This window comes from Borostomias antarcticus (genome assembly GCF_949987555.1).
Source record: "Borostomias antarcticus genome assembly, chromosome: 27".
NCBI classification, from domain to species: domain Eukaryota; kingdom Metazoa; phylum Chordata; class Actinopteri; order Stomiiformes; family Stomiidae; genus Borostomias; species Borostomias antarcticus.
This window is the reverse complement of record NC_140260.1, coordinates 17,501-29,955: the sequence shown is the minus strand read 5'-3', so window position 1 is coordinate 29,955 and position 12,455 is coordinate 17,501. Positions and strand designations below refer to the sequence as shown.

Genomic DNA, 12,455 nt, shown 5'->3' with positions numbered 1-12,455 from the left:
AACCACCATGGCTAGTCTAGAACCATGTTTCAGAACCACCATGGCTAGTCTAGAACCATGTTTCAGAACCACCATGGCTAGTCTAGCACCATGTTTCAGAACCACCATGGCTAGTCTAGAACCATGTTTCAGAACCACCATGGCTAGTCTAGAACCATGTTTCAGAACCACCATGGCTAGAACCATGTTTCAGAACCACCATGGCTAGTCTAGCGCCATGTTTCAGAACCACCATGGCTAGTCTAGCACCATGTTTCAGAACCACCATGGCTAGAACCATGTTTCAGAACCACCATGGCTAGAACCATGTTTCAGAACCACCATGGCTAGTCTAGCACCATGTTTCAGAACCACCATGGCTAGAACCATGTTTCAGAACCACCAATGCTAGAACCATGTTTCAGAACCACCATGGCTAGTCTAGAACCATGTTTCAGAACCACCATGGCTAGTCTAGCACCATGTTTCAGAACCACCAATGCTAGAACCATGTTTCAGAACCACCATGGCTAGAACCATGTTTCAGAACCACCATGGCTAGTCTAGCACCATGTTTCAGAACCACCATGGGCTAGAACCATGTTTCAGAACCACCATGGCTAGTCTAGCACCATGTTTCAGGACCACCATGGCTAGTCTAGAACCATGTTTCAGAACCACCATGGCTAGAACCATGTTTCAGAACCACCATGGCTAGTCTAGAACCATGTTTCAGAACCACCATGGCTAGAACCATGTTTCAGAACCACCATGGCTAGTCTAGCGCCATGTTTCAGAACCACCATGGCTAGAACCATGTTTCAGAACCACCATGGCTAGTCTAGAACCATGTTTCAGAACCACCATGGCTAGAACCATGTTTCAGAACCACCATGGCTAGTCTAGCACCATGTTTCAGAACCACCATGGCTAGAACCATGTTTCAGAACCACCATGGCTAGTCTAGCACCATGTTTCAGAACCACCATGGCTAGTCTAGAACCATGTTTCAGAACCACCATGGCTAGTCTAGCACCATGTTTCAGAACCACCATGGCTAGAACCATGTTTCAGAACCACCATGGCTAGTCTAGAACCATGTTTCAGAACCACCATGGGCTAGAACCATGTTTCAGAACCACCATGGCTAGTCTAGAACCATGTTTCAGAACCACCATGGCTAGTCTAGCACCATGTTTCAGTCAGTAGTCATACATCAGGAAGTCATTTACAACATGACAACATTTATGTATTTCATTGCAGGGGAAGAAAACCTCACAGATGTCTTAACTGATTAAGCAGTTCTTTTTTCTTTTGCTGAGCATGTTCAGTCCTTCAAAGCTCTTGTTTTTGGCCTTGCGTTACAGTATGAGTGAATAAATCAGCAGTTAGGAATAGTATGACTTTCCAATGCATATCATTAGCATGTTCTGACATCCCAATCCCAATTTATCTGTCTGGTTTATGCAGGAAGGTGTCCAGCCACTTTGTCTGTCATGCAAAATACTTGCTGTGTCTAGGACTGTGCCAGGGATTTACTATCTTATTTGCTCTGAGCAGGTGAGGGTGATAAAGTATCTAACAGTGACACGCTCTGCTTGTTCCACAGATATGAGGGGGAGAGAGGGGACTGGCTGAGCTTTATATCTGCCTGGATGCAAGGGAAGAGAAAATGGCTGGAAAACGGAGTTGTGTGCGTCAGCATGTTATGTTGACAACTGTATATTTCTTTCTAATAGGAGAGAGCATGCGGTACATTGATTTACAGTGTGTAAGATGGCATGTCATCCTTGAATACGTTTTCCTGGTACATCAATGTTACATTTCAGCAGTGTAGGTTTGTTGTAAGCTAAAGGCCTACCTCCACAGCATTTGCTGGTCTCCAGTTTTGCTTTAAAATTTGCATCGCATCTTGTGAATCCCCAATGGACCTGACAGTACTATTTACTTTTACAAATACTTGATTGACAACTGAATCTTGGGCAGGTTTACTAAGGAACTTATACGCTTGTTTATGTGGATTTCTGTATATTTTCTATCTATTGTAAATTAGTATCTAGTCTTGATTGAGTTACTTTATTGTCTTTTGATGCTGTAACAGTGCAATTTCTCTCCGGGGATCAATGAAGTACCTACTATCAAGCAAAACAGGAATCCAAAGACAGAGTTATAGATGTCCATTGCTCTTGGCATGTAGCTTGACAGACATATTCTCTGAAGCCTGGCGGTGTCCAATGCATCACCTACCTCTGACAGTTATGAGAGGCATTTGAGTAATGTAAACCTTGGGTAAGTGAATACTTGGCCATGTGGGAATGAATGAATGAACCCTTGTATGTATGTACATTTCTTGAGGACTGTATGTTCAGTTAAGCGTTCACCGAGGTGAGTCAAATTTGAAGGAGTGTCAATAAGAGACTGGTCACACTGATAGACCTCAATAAATAACTCACCTTCAGTATGCTCCCGTTCTCGCGATACACGGAGTAAATAACTCACCTTCAGTATGCTCACGTTATCGCGATACCCGGAGTAATCGCGAGCACCGACCCACGGGAGCGAGCCTGGTCTGTTGATGAGCACGGGAGCGAGCCTGGTCTGTTGATGAGCACGGGAGCGAGCCTGGTCTGTTGATGAGCGCGGGAGCGAGCCTGGTCTGTGATGAGCACGGGAGCGAGCCTGGTCTGTTGATGAGCACGGGAGCGAGCCTGGTCTGTTGATGAGCACGGGAGCGAGCCTGGTCTGTTGATGAGCAGCGGGAGCGAGCCTGGTCTGTTGATGAGCGCGGGAGCGAGCCTGGTCTGTTGATGAGCACGGGAGCGAGCCTGGTCTGTTGATGGGCACGGGAGCGAGCCTGGTCTGTTGATGAGCACGGGAGCGCGCCTGGAGCACGGGAGCGCGCCTGGTCTGGTCAGAGCGGATGAAGGTGGGACCGCCGAGCGACAAGAAGTGGACTTGGAAATGGGAAAGTAACGACAGAGCTTCTCAACTCGCCGGGTCGTTTAGAGAAAGCATTGTTCTCTTCACATTTCTCAAGACAAGTGGTTTCACACACACTTGCCCATCGGTAGGTTCAAGTCGTTTCTAGCTTGGTTGACTATCGTTCTTATCACTGCAAACCAGTTGCTAGCTAGCTACCGTTAGCAAGCTAGCTGTAGCTAAGGCTAACCCTAGCAGGCAAGCTGTAGCTAAGGCTAACCCTAGCAGGCAAGCTGTAGCTAAGGCTAACCCTAGCTAACCCTAGCAAGCAAGCTGTAGCTAAGGCTAACCCTAGCAAGCAAGCTGTAGCTAAGGCTAACCCTAGCAGGCAAGCTGTAGCTAAGGCTAACCCTAGCAGGCAAGCTGTAGCTAAGGCTAACCCTAGCTAACCCTAGCAAGCAAGCTGTAGCTAAGGCTAACCCTAGCTAACCCTAGCTAAGGCTAAGCTAACGTCTGCTGCAAGTTGGCGAGCTGATTCGCTGGAATGTAACATTTTATATTCGATATAAAAACATGCGAATGAAATGTGATATTGGTTATATCAGATGTAATATAAGTATTTGGCATCTCGTGTTCTTAACTAGCTGGGGGATAAATAGGAGTTTGTTTGTGTGAGCTAGTACTAGCCAAGTACAGGTTCTGTGTGTGTTTGTGTTAGCTAGTACTAGCCAAGTACAGGTTCTGTGTGTGTTTGTGTGAGCTAGTACTAGCCAAGTACAGGTTCTGTGTTTGTGTGAGCTAGTACTAGCCAAGTACAGGTTCTGTGTTTGTTTGGGTTAGCTAGTACTAGCCAAGTACAGGTTCTGTGTGTGTTTGTGTTAGCTAGTACTAGCCAAGTACAGGTTCTGTGTGTGTTTGTGTTAGCTAGTACTAGCCAAGTACAGGTTCTGTGTGTGTTTGTGTGAGCTAGTACTAGCCAAGTACAGGTTCTGTGTGTGTTTGTGTGAGCTAGTACTAGCCAAGTACAGGTTCTGTGTTTGTTTGTGTGAGCTAGTACTAGCCAAGTACAGGTTCTGTGTGTGTTTGTGTGAGCTAGTACTAGCCAAGTACAGGTTCTGTGTTTGTGTGAGCTAGTACTAGCCAAGTACAGGTTCTGTGTGTGTTTGTGTGAGCTAGTACTAGCCAAGTACAGGTTCTGTGTGTGTTTGTGTGAGCTAGTACTAGCCAAGTACAGATTCTGTGTTTGTTTGTGTTAGCTAGTACTAGCCAAGTACAGGTTCTGTGTGTGTTTGTGTTAGCTAGTACTAGCCTAGTACAGGTTCTGTGTTTGTGTTAGCTAGTACTAGCCTAGTACAGGTTCTGTGTTTGTGTTAGCTAGTACTAGCCAAGTACAGGTTCTGTGTGTGTTTGTGTTAGCTAGTACTAGCCAAGTACAGGTTCTGTGTGTGTTTGTGTTAGCTAGTACTAGCCAAGTACAGGTTCTGTGTGTGTTTGTGTGAGCTAGTACTAGCCTAGTACAGGTTCTGTGTGTGTTTGTGTGAGCTTGTGTGAGCTAGTACTAGCCAAGTACAGGTTCTGTGGTTGTTTGTGTTAGCTAGTACTAGCCAAGTACAGGTTCTGTGTGTGTTTGTGTGAGCTAGTACTAGCCAAGTACAGGTTCTGTGTTTGTTTGTGTGAGCTAGTACTAGCCAAGTACAGGTTCTGTGTTTGTGTTAGCTAGTACTAGCCAAGTACAGGTTCTGTGTGTGTTTGTGTGAGCTAGTACTAGCCAAGTACAGGTTCTGTGGTTGTTTGTGTTAGCTAGTACTAGCCAAGTACAGGTTCTGTGTTTGTGTGAGCTAGTACTAGCCAAGTACAGGTTCTGTGTTTGTTTGTGTTAGCTAGTACTAGCCAAGTACAGGTTCTGTGTTTGTGTGAGCTAGTACTAGCCAAGTACAGGTTCTGTGTGTGTTTGTGTTAGCTAGTACTAGCCAAGTACAGATTCTGTGTTTGTTTGTGTTAGCTAGTACTAGCGAAGTACAGGTTCTGTGTGTGTTTGTGTTAGCTAGTACTAGCCTAGTACAGGTTCTGTGTTTGTGTTAGCTAGTACTAGCCTAGTACAGGTTCTGTGTTTGTGTTAGCTAGTACTAGCCAAGTACAGGTTCTGTGTGTGTTTGTGTTAGCTAGTACTAGCCAAGTACAGGTTCTGTATGTGTTTGTGTTAGCTAGTACTAGCCAAGTACAGGTTCTGTGTGTGTTTGTGTGAGCTAGTACTAGCCTAGTACAGGTTCTGTGTGTGTTTGTGTGAGCTAGTACTATCCAAGTACAGGTTCTGTGGTTGTTTGTGTTAGCTAGTACTAGCCAAGTACAGGTTCTGTGTGTGTTTGTGTGAGCTAGTACTAGCCAAGTACAGGTTCTGTGTTTGTTTGTGTGAGCTAGTACTAGCCAAGTACAGGTTCTGTGTTTGTGTTAGCTAGTACTAGCCAAGTACAGGTTCTGTGTGTGTTTGTGTGAGCTAGTACTAGCCAAGTACAGGTTCTGTGGTTGTTTGTGTTAGCCTGTACTAGCCAAGTACAGGTTCTGTTTGTGTGAGCTAGTACTAGCCAAGTACAGGTTCTGTGGTTGTTTGTGTTAGCTAGTACTAGCCAAGTACAGGTTCTGTGTTTGTGTGAGCTAGTACTAGCCAAGTACAGGTTCTGTGTTTGTGTTAGCTAGTACTAGCCAAGTACAGGTTCTGTGTTTGTGTGAGCTAGTACTAGCCAAGTACAGGTTCTGTGGTTGTTTGTGTTAGCTAGTACTAGCCAAGTACAGATTCTGTGTGTTTGTGTTAGCTAGTACTAGCCAAGTACAGGTTCTGTGTTTGTGTGAGCTAGTACTAGCCAAGTACAGGTTCTGTGGTTGTTTGTGTTAGCTAGTACTAGCCAAGTACAGGTTCTGTGATTGTTTGTGTTAGCTAGTACTAGCCAAGTACAGGTTCTGTGTTTGTGTGAGCTAGTACTAGCCAAGTACAGGTTCTGTGATTGTTTGTGTGAGCTAGTACTAGCCAAGTACAGGTTCTGTGGTTGTTTGTGTTAGCTAGTACTAGCCAAGTACAGGTTCTGTGATTGTTTGTGTGAGCTAGTACTAGCCAAGTACAGGTTCTGTGGTTGTTTGTGTTAGCTAGTACTAGCCAAGTACAGGTTCTGTGATTGTTTGTGTGAGCTAGTACTAGCCAAGTACAGGTTCTGTGTTTGTTTGTGTTAGCTAGTACTAGCCAAGTACAGGTTCTGTGTGTGTTTGTGTGAGCTAGTACTAGCCAAGTACAGGTTCTGTGTTTGTTTGTGTTAGCTAGTACTAGCCAAGTACAGGTTCTGTGTTTGTTTGTGTTAGCTAGTACTAGCCAAGTACAGGTTCTGTGGTCGTTGTGTTAGCTAGTACTAGCCAAGTACAGGTTCTGTGTGTGTTTGTGTTAGCTAGTACTAGCCAAGTACAGGTTCTGTGGTTGTTTGTGTTAGCTAGTACTAGCCAAGTACAGGTTCTGTGGTCGTTGTGTTAGCTAGTACTAGCCAAGTACAGGTTCTGTGTGTGTTTGTGTTAGCTAGTACTAGCCAAGTACAGGTTCTGTGGTTGTTTGTGTTAGCTAGTACTAGCCAAGTACAGGTTCTGTGTTTGTTTGTGTTAGCTAGTACTAGCCAAGTACAGGTTCTGTGTTTGTTTGTGTTAGCTAGTACTATCCAAGTACAGGTTCTGTGTGTGTTTGTGTGAGCTAGTACTAGCCAAGTACAGGTTCTGTGTTTGTTTGTGTTAGCTAGTACTAGCCAAGTACAGGTTCTGTGTGTGTTTGTGTTAGCTAGTACTAGCCAAGTACAGGTTCTGTGTGTGTTTGTGTTAGCTAGTACTAGCCAAGTACAGGTTCTGTGTTTGTGTGAGCTAGTACTAGCCAAGTACAGGTTCTGTGGTTGTTTGTGTTAGCTAGTACTAGCCAAGTACAGGTTCTGTGATTGTTTGTGTGAGCTAGTACTAGCCAAGTACAGGTTCTGTGTTTGTGTGAGCTAGTACTAGCCAAGTACAGGTTCTGTGATTGTTTGTGTGAGCTAGTACTAGCCAAGTACAGGTTCTGTGGTTGTTTGTGTTAGCTAGTACTAGCCAAGTACAGGTTCTGTGATTGTTTGTGTGAGCTAGTACTAGCCAAGTACAGGTTCTGTGATTGTTTGTGTGAGCTAGTACTAGCCAAGTACAGGTTCTGTGGTTGTTTGTGTTAGCTAGTACTAGCCAAGTACAGGTTCTGTGTGTGTTTGTGTGAGCTAGTACTAGCCAAGTACAGGTTCTGTGGTTTGTTTGTGTTAGCTAGTACTAGCCAAGTACAGGTTCTGTGTTTGTGTGAGCTAGTACTAGCCAAGTACAGGTTCTGTGTTTGTGTGAGCTAGTACTAGCCAAGTACAGGTTCTGTGGTTGTTTGTGTTAGCTAGTACTAGCCAAGTACAGGTTCTGTGATTGTTTGTGTTAGCTAGTACTAGCCAAGTACAGGTTCTGTGTTTGTGTGAGCTAGTACTAGCCAAGTACAGGTTCTGTGATTGTTTGTGTGAGCTAGTACTAGCCAAGTACAGGTTCTGTGGTTGTTTGTGTTAGCTAGTACTAGCCAAGTACAGGTTCTGTGATTGTTTGTGTGAGCTAGTACTAGCCAAGTACAGGTTCTGTGGTTGTTTGTGTTAGCTAGTACTAGCCAAGTACAGGTTCTGTGATTGTTTGTGTGAGCTAGTACTAGCCAAGTACAGGTTCTGTGTTTGTTTGTGTTAGCTAGTACTAGCCAAGTACAGGTTCTGTGTGTGTTTGTGTGAGCTAGTACTAGCCAAGTACAGGTTCTGTGTTTGTTTGTGTTAGCTAGTACTAGCCAAGTACAGGTTCTGTGTTTGTTTGTGTTAGCTAGTACTAGCCAAGTACAGGTTCTGTGGTCGTTGTGTTAGCTAGTACTAGCCAAGTACAGGTTCTGTGTGTGTTTGTGTTAGCTAGTACTAGCCAAGTACAGGTTCTGTGGTTGTTTGTGTTAGCTAGTACTAGCCAAGTACAGGTTCTGTGGTCGTTGTGTTAGCTAGTACTAGCCAAGTACAGGTTCTGTGTGTGTTTGTGTTAGCTAGTACTAGCCAAGTACAGGTTCTGTGGTTGTTTGTGTTAGCTAGTACTAGCCAAGTACAGGTTCTGTGTTTGTTTGTGTTAGCTAGTACTAGCCAAGTACAGGTTCTGTGTTTGTTTGTGTTAGCTAGTACTATCCAAGTACAGGTTCTGTGTGTGTTTGTGTGAGCTAGTACTAGCCAAGTACAGGTTCTGTGTTTGTTTGTGTTAGCTAGTACTAGCCAAGTACAGGTTCTGTGTGTGTTTGTGTTAGCTAGTACTAGCCAAGTACAGGTTCTGTGTGTGTTTGTGTTAGCTAGTACTAGCCAAGTACAGGTTCTGTGTTTGTGTGAGCTAGTACTAGCCAAGTACAGGTTCTGTGGTTGTTTGTGTTAGCTAGTACTAGCCAAGTACAGGTTCTGTGATTGTTTGTGTGAGCTAGTACTAGCCAAGTACAGGTTCTGTGTTTGTGTGAGCTAGTACTAGCCAAGTACAGGTTCTGTGATTGTTTGTGTGAGCTAGTACTAGCCAAGTACAGGTTCTGTGGTTGTTTGTGTTAGCTAGTACTAGCCAAGTACAGGTTCTGTGATTGTTTGTGTGAGCTAGTACTAGCCAAGTACAGGTTCTGTGATTGTTTGTGTGAGCTAGTACTAGCCAAGTACAGGTTCTGTGGTTGTTTGTGTTAGCTAGTACTAGCCAAGTACAGGTTCTGTGTGTGTTTGTGTGAGCTAGTACTAGCCAAGTACAGGTTCTGTGGTTTGTTTGTGTTAGCTAGTACTAGCCAAGTACAGGTTCTGTGTTTGTGTGAGCTAGTACTAGCCAAGTACAGGTTCTGTGTTTGTGTGAGCTAGTACTAGCCAAGTACAGGTTCTGTGTTTGTTTGTGTGAGCTAGTACTAGCCAAGTACAGGTTCTGTGGTTGTTTGTGTGAGCTAGTACTAGCCAAGTACAGGTTCTGTGGTTGTTTGTGTTAGCTAGTACTAACCAAGTACAGGTTCTGTGTGTGTTTGTGTTAGCTAGTACTAGCCAAGTACAGGTTCTGTGTGTGTTAGCTAGTACTAGCCAAGTACAGGTTCTGTGTGTGTTTGTGTTAGCTAGTACTAGCCAAGTACATGTTCTGTGTTTGTTTGTGTGAGCTAGTACTAGCCAAGTACAGGTTCTGTGTGTGTTTGTGTTAGCTAGTACTAGCCAAGTACAGGTTCTGGGGAATGTTTGTGTGAGCTAGTACTAGCCAAGTACAGGTTCTGGGGAATGTTTGTGTGAGCTAGTACTAGCCAAGTACAGGTTCTGGGGAATATTTGTGTTAGCTAGTACTAGCCAAGTACAGGTTCTGGGGAATGTTTGTGTTAGCTAGTACTAGCCAAGTACAGGTTCTGGGGAATGTTTCTGTTCCAGGAAGTAGTCCGTGTCGCCTCGGTGCCTTGGTCATAAACTGGCAGTTCACCCATGATTGATCATGACTGGCCATTGTTTGTACTGGTGCTAGCTAACGTTAGCTTCTGGTTGATGTATCTATAGGTGGTCTAACAAGCTGGATCGCACGTTTAACACGGTCTAACATGTTTGGGAGAAAGTTAGCTCTTTTTCCAAAATGGTTGAATGTCCTGAACAAGCTATGAAACTCTCAAGTCAAGCATTTGAGGCTTATCGCAAGCATCAAGTCCCTGATCGCAAGGCTATTTGTGGATATGATCACTCTGGGAGTGACAGCAGGCACAACTCTTTAGTCCAAACAGTGGTTAGCTAATTACATATAAATAGTATAAATTGGAGTAGCAGTTAAATGGTTTTAGTGGTGGGTGTGTGCCTGCGGTGCAGCAATCTTATTATTTATCAAACATGCCATTACAGTTGGACAAGTGTGTACAGGTACTGTAGCTTATGAGAACACGTCTATCTTCCATGAGTCAGCTAGAGCTTTTTGTTCTGTCCCTTATCATTTCAGGCCAGTTAGACCCTGCCAATCAATGTTGATCTAATGGACAACACACACACACACACACACACACACACACACAGTGCCTCAGTGCAAAAGGTCGTCAACCCTGTGTACTGATATCTCCTGACATGCTGATAACAAGTAAACGCAATCACCTATGAGACCCCATAATGATAAAAAGCAAATTAAGATCAAGTAAACACTCAGGAAGTGTGTGTTTGTGTTAGTTAGTCAGTAGATTTGTTGAAGGCCATTGCTCACAGGATGCCCTGTGTTATCACGTGATAGAGCCTATCTTGTGTTCAGTCATATCGCTGGTCCTTCGCCAAGCCGAGTGACAAATGAGATCTCTACTCCTGTTTGTTTCTACAGCGTCATTCTTCTCCTTGAGGCTGATTCTCCTTGAGTTCAGACGTCAGTACGAGCTTCACCTCGGCTCTGCTCTGCCTCCTGTCTGAATGCAGCTGGTCTGCTCCGGTAGGGAGCGTGACACTGGGCCCGAGCTACATCTCTCTGCATCAGGAGGGAGTGTCTTGATCAGATGAATAGAACAACCTCCTTGAGCTGGTTGGAATGTCTTTGTCTCTCTGTCTGATGCCAAATCTGATAATAGTGGGTGTGTGTGTTTTGTACAATGATTGAAAGTTTCACTCAGCTTGGGCAACTTCCAGATGTTGACATTTTCCTTCAAGAAATATGCCTCTTAGTGTTGCAATCAAAAAGTGAGAACAAGTCTAGTAACCTGCAGATCGTGTGGCTCAGGAGGTAGAGCGGGTCGTCCAATGACCGCATGGTCAGCGGTTCGAATCTCGGTTCCTCCTCTCTCCACATGTCGGAAGCGTCCACGGGCACGACACTGAATGAGCAGACTAGCACCTTGCTTGGCAGCTGCGGCCATTGGTGTGTGAATGAGAGGCCTTCACTGTAAAGTGCTTTGGATGAAAGCGCTAATTGCCGACCATTTACCATCTTAGGAAGTTGAATGTAACAGGTACTTATTCCTCTCTCTCCCACCTCTCCTCTTCCCCTTCTCTCCACTCTCTCCTCTCTCCTCACTCCTGTCTCCTCTCCCCCCCCCCCCCTCTCTCCCCAGGTGTCCCGTGTTTGGCGTCCCAGAGGGGCAGGCTGGCTGATGTGATCGGTTCACTGGGCGACGCCGCCATGTCTTAAAACCCTGCAGCCTCTGCTGGAAACCTGTCCCCCCACCCCGCACCCCCCTCCCCCTCCCCCGTCCACGCCCCCCTCCCCGGCCTGGCCCTCCCCGTCTGCGCGAGGGGCGTGGCCCGCGCCGCCCCCCCGGCCCTCCCCGGCGGGGAAATGAGCCTCCAGAAGCGCCAGCAGACGGGCTCGGACCGGGACCTCCAGTCCGCCGCCTCCTCCATCAGCCTGCCCTCCGTCAAGAAGGCCCCGAAGAAGCGCCGCCTGTCGCTGGCCGCCCTGTTCCGGCGGCGCGGCCGCGAGCCCAAGCGCAGGTCCCGCGAGCTCCACGGCGGCGTGGACGGCATCGCCAGCATCGAGAGCATCCACTCGGAGATGTGCAACGACAAGAACTCCGCCTCCTCCGTGCTGGGGGCGGCCTCCTCCCTCTCCTCGGGGGGCGGCCTCTCTGCCGCGGGCGCCTCTGTCGCCGACACCCCCTCCTCCTACTCCTCCTCCTCGGAGCTGCTGGAGTGTCCCCTGTGCCTTCTCCGTCGCGCCCGCGACTGCTTCCCCGACATCATGACCTGCCACCACCGCTCCTGCGCCGACTGCCTGCGCCAGTACCTGCGCATCGAGATCTCGGAGAGCCGCGTCAACATCAGCTGCCCAGAGTGCTCGGAGCGCTTCAACCCCCACGACATCCGCGTCATCCTGGGCGAGCGCGCCCTGATGGACAAGTACGAGGAGTTCATGCTGCGGCGCTGGCTGGTGGCCGACCCCGACTGCCGCTGGTGCCCTGCCCCCGACTGCGGGTGAGAGCGTGCGCGCACACACACACACACACACACATACACACACACACACACACACACACTCTTCTCCCCCCCCTCCCACCCCTGTCCAGTGCTGTCGAGAGCGGAGAGAGCGGTTCTTGGGTGTAGCCGTGTTCTGCTCCTAGGGTAGGCCTGTGCTATGTGGACCAGAGAGGAGGCTGTGCTAGCTAGCTGTGTGAGTGTGTTCCTGTTGGGCCTGGCCAGTCCCACGTGGAGAGTGGAAAGCCTTAGCTAGCTGTCTGCCCCCGTTGATTGCGGGGCAGCTCTGTGGACCAGAGAGCACCCCCCCCACCCCCACAGATGTCTGTCTGTCCCTGGCGGAGTGTCTCTGTGTGGACAGGAGCGCGGACGCCGCGCCTAGCTAGCCGGCTGTCTGGGCCTCTGCCGCAGTGGAACAAAAGCGCGGCGTCTGGCCGACGGTCTGCTGACACCAGCGTTTGGACCCTTTGTGCTTTCAGAACTAGAGTGGGGCCTGAGCCCAGACTCGGTCACATGACCTGTGGGAAGGGAGAGAGAGAGAGAGGGAGGGGGAGAGCGAGGGTGGCACTGGCAGCACTGTGCCAGGAAGTGATGGGGCCA

General features: G+C 47.4%; 1 protein-coding gene across 1 annotated transcript in view; it reads left to right on the top strand.

The window, feature by feature from the left end:
* Positions 1 to 2,906: 2,906 nt before the first annotated feature.
* The window catches only part of LOC311326390 (E3 ubiquitin-protein ligase RNF19A-like), a gene marked incomplete at its 3' end in the record, with an annotated part of 26,863 nt that continues 17,314 nt past the window's right edge, over positions 2,907 to 12,455 (top strand). Inside the window, exons 1-2 of the mRNA XM_084459282.1 lie at positions 2,907 to 3,046; positions 10,997 to 11,855. Of these exons, the coding sequence (XP_084315408.1) occupies positions 11,221 to 11,855 (635 nt within the window). The remainder of the gene's footprint in view (positions 3,047 to 10,996; positions 11,856 to 12,455) is intronic.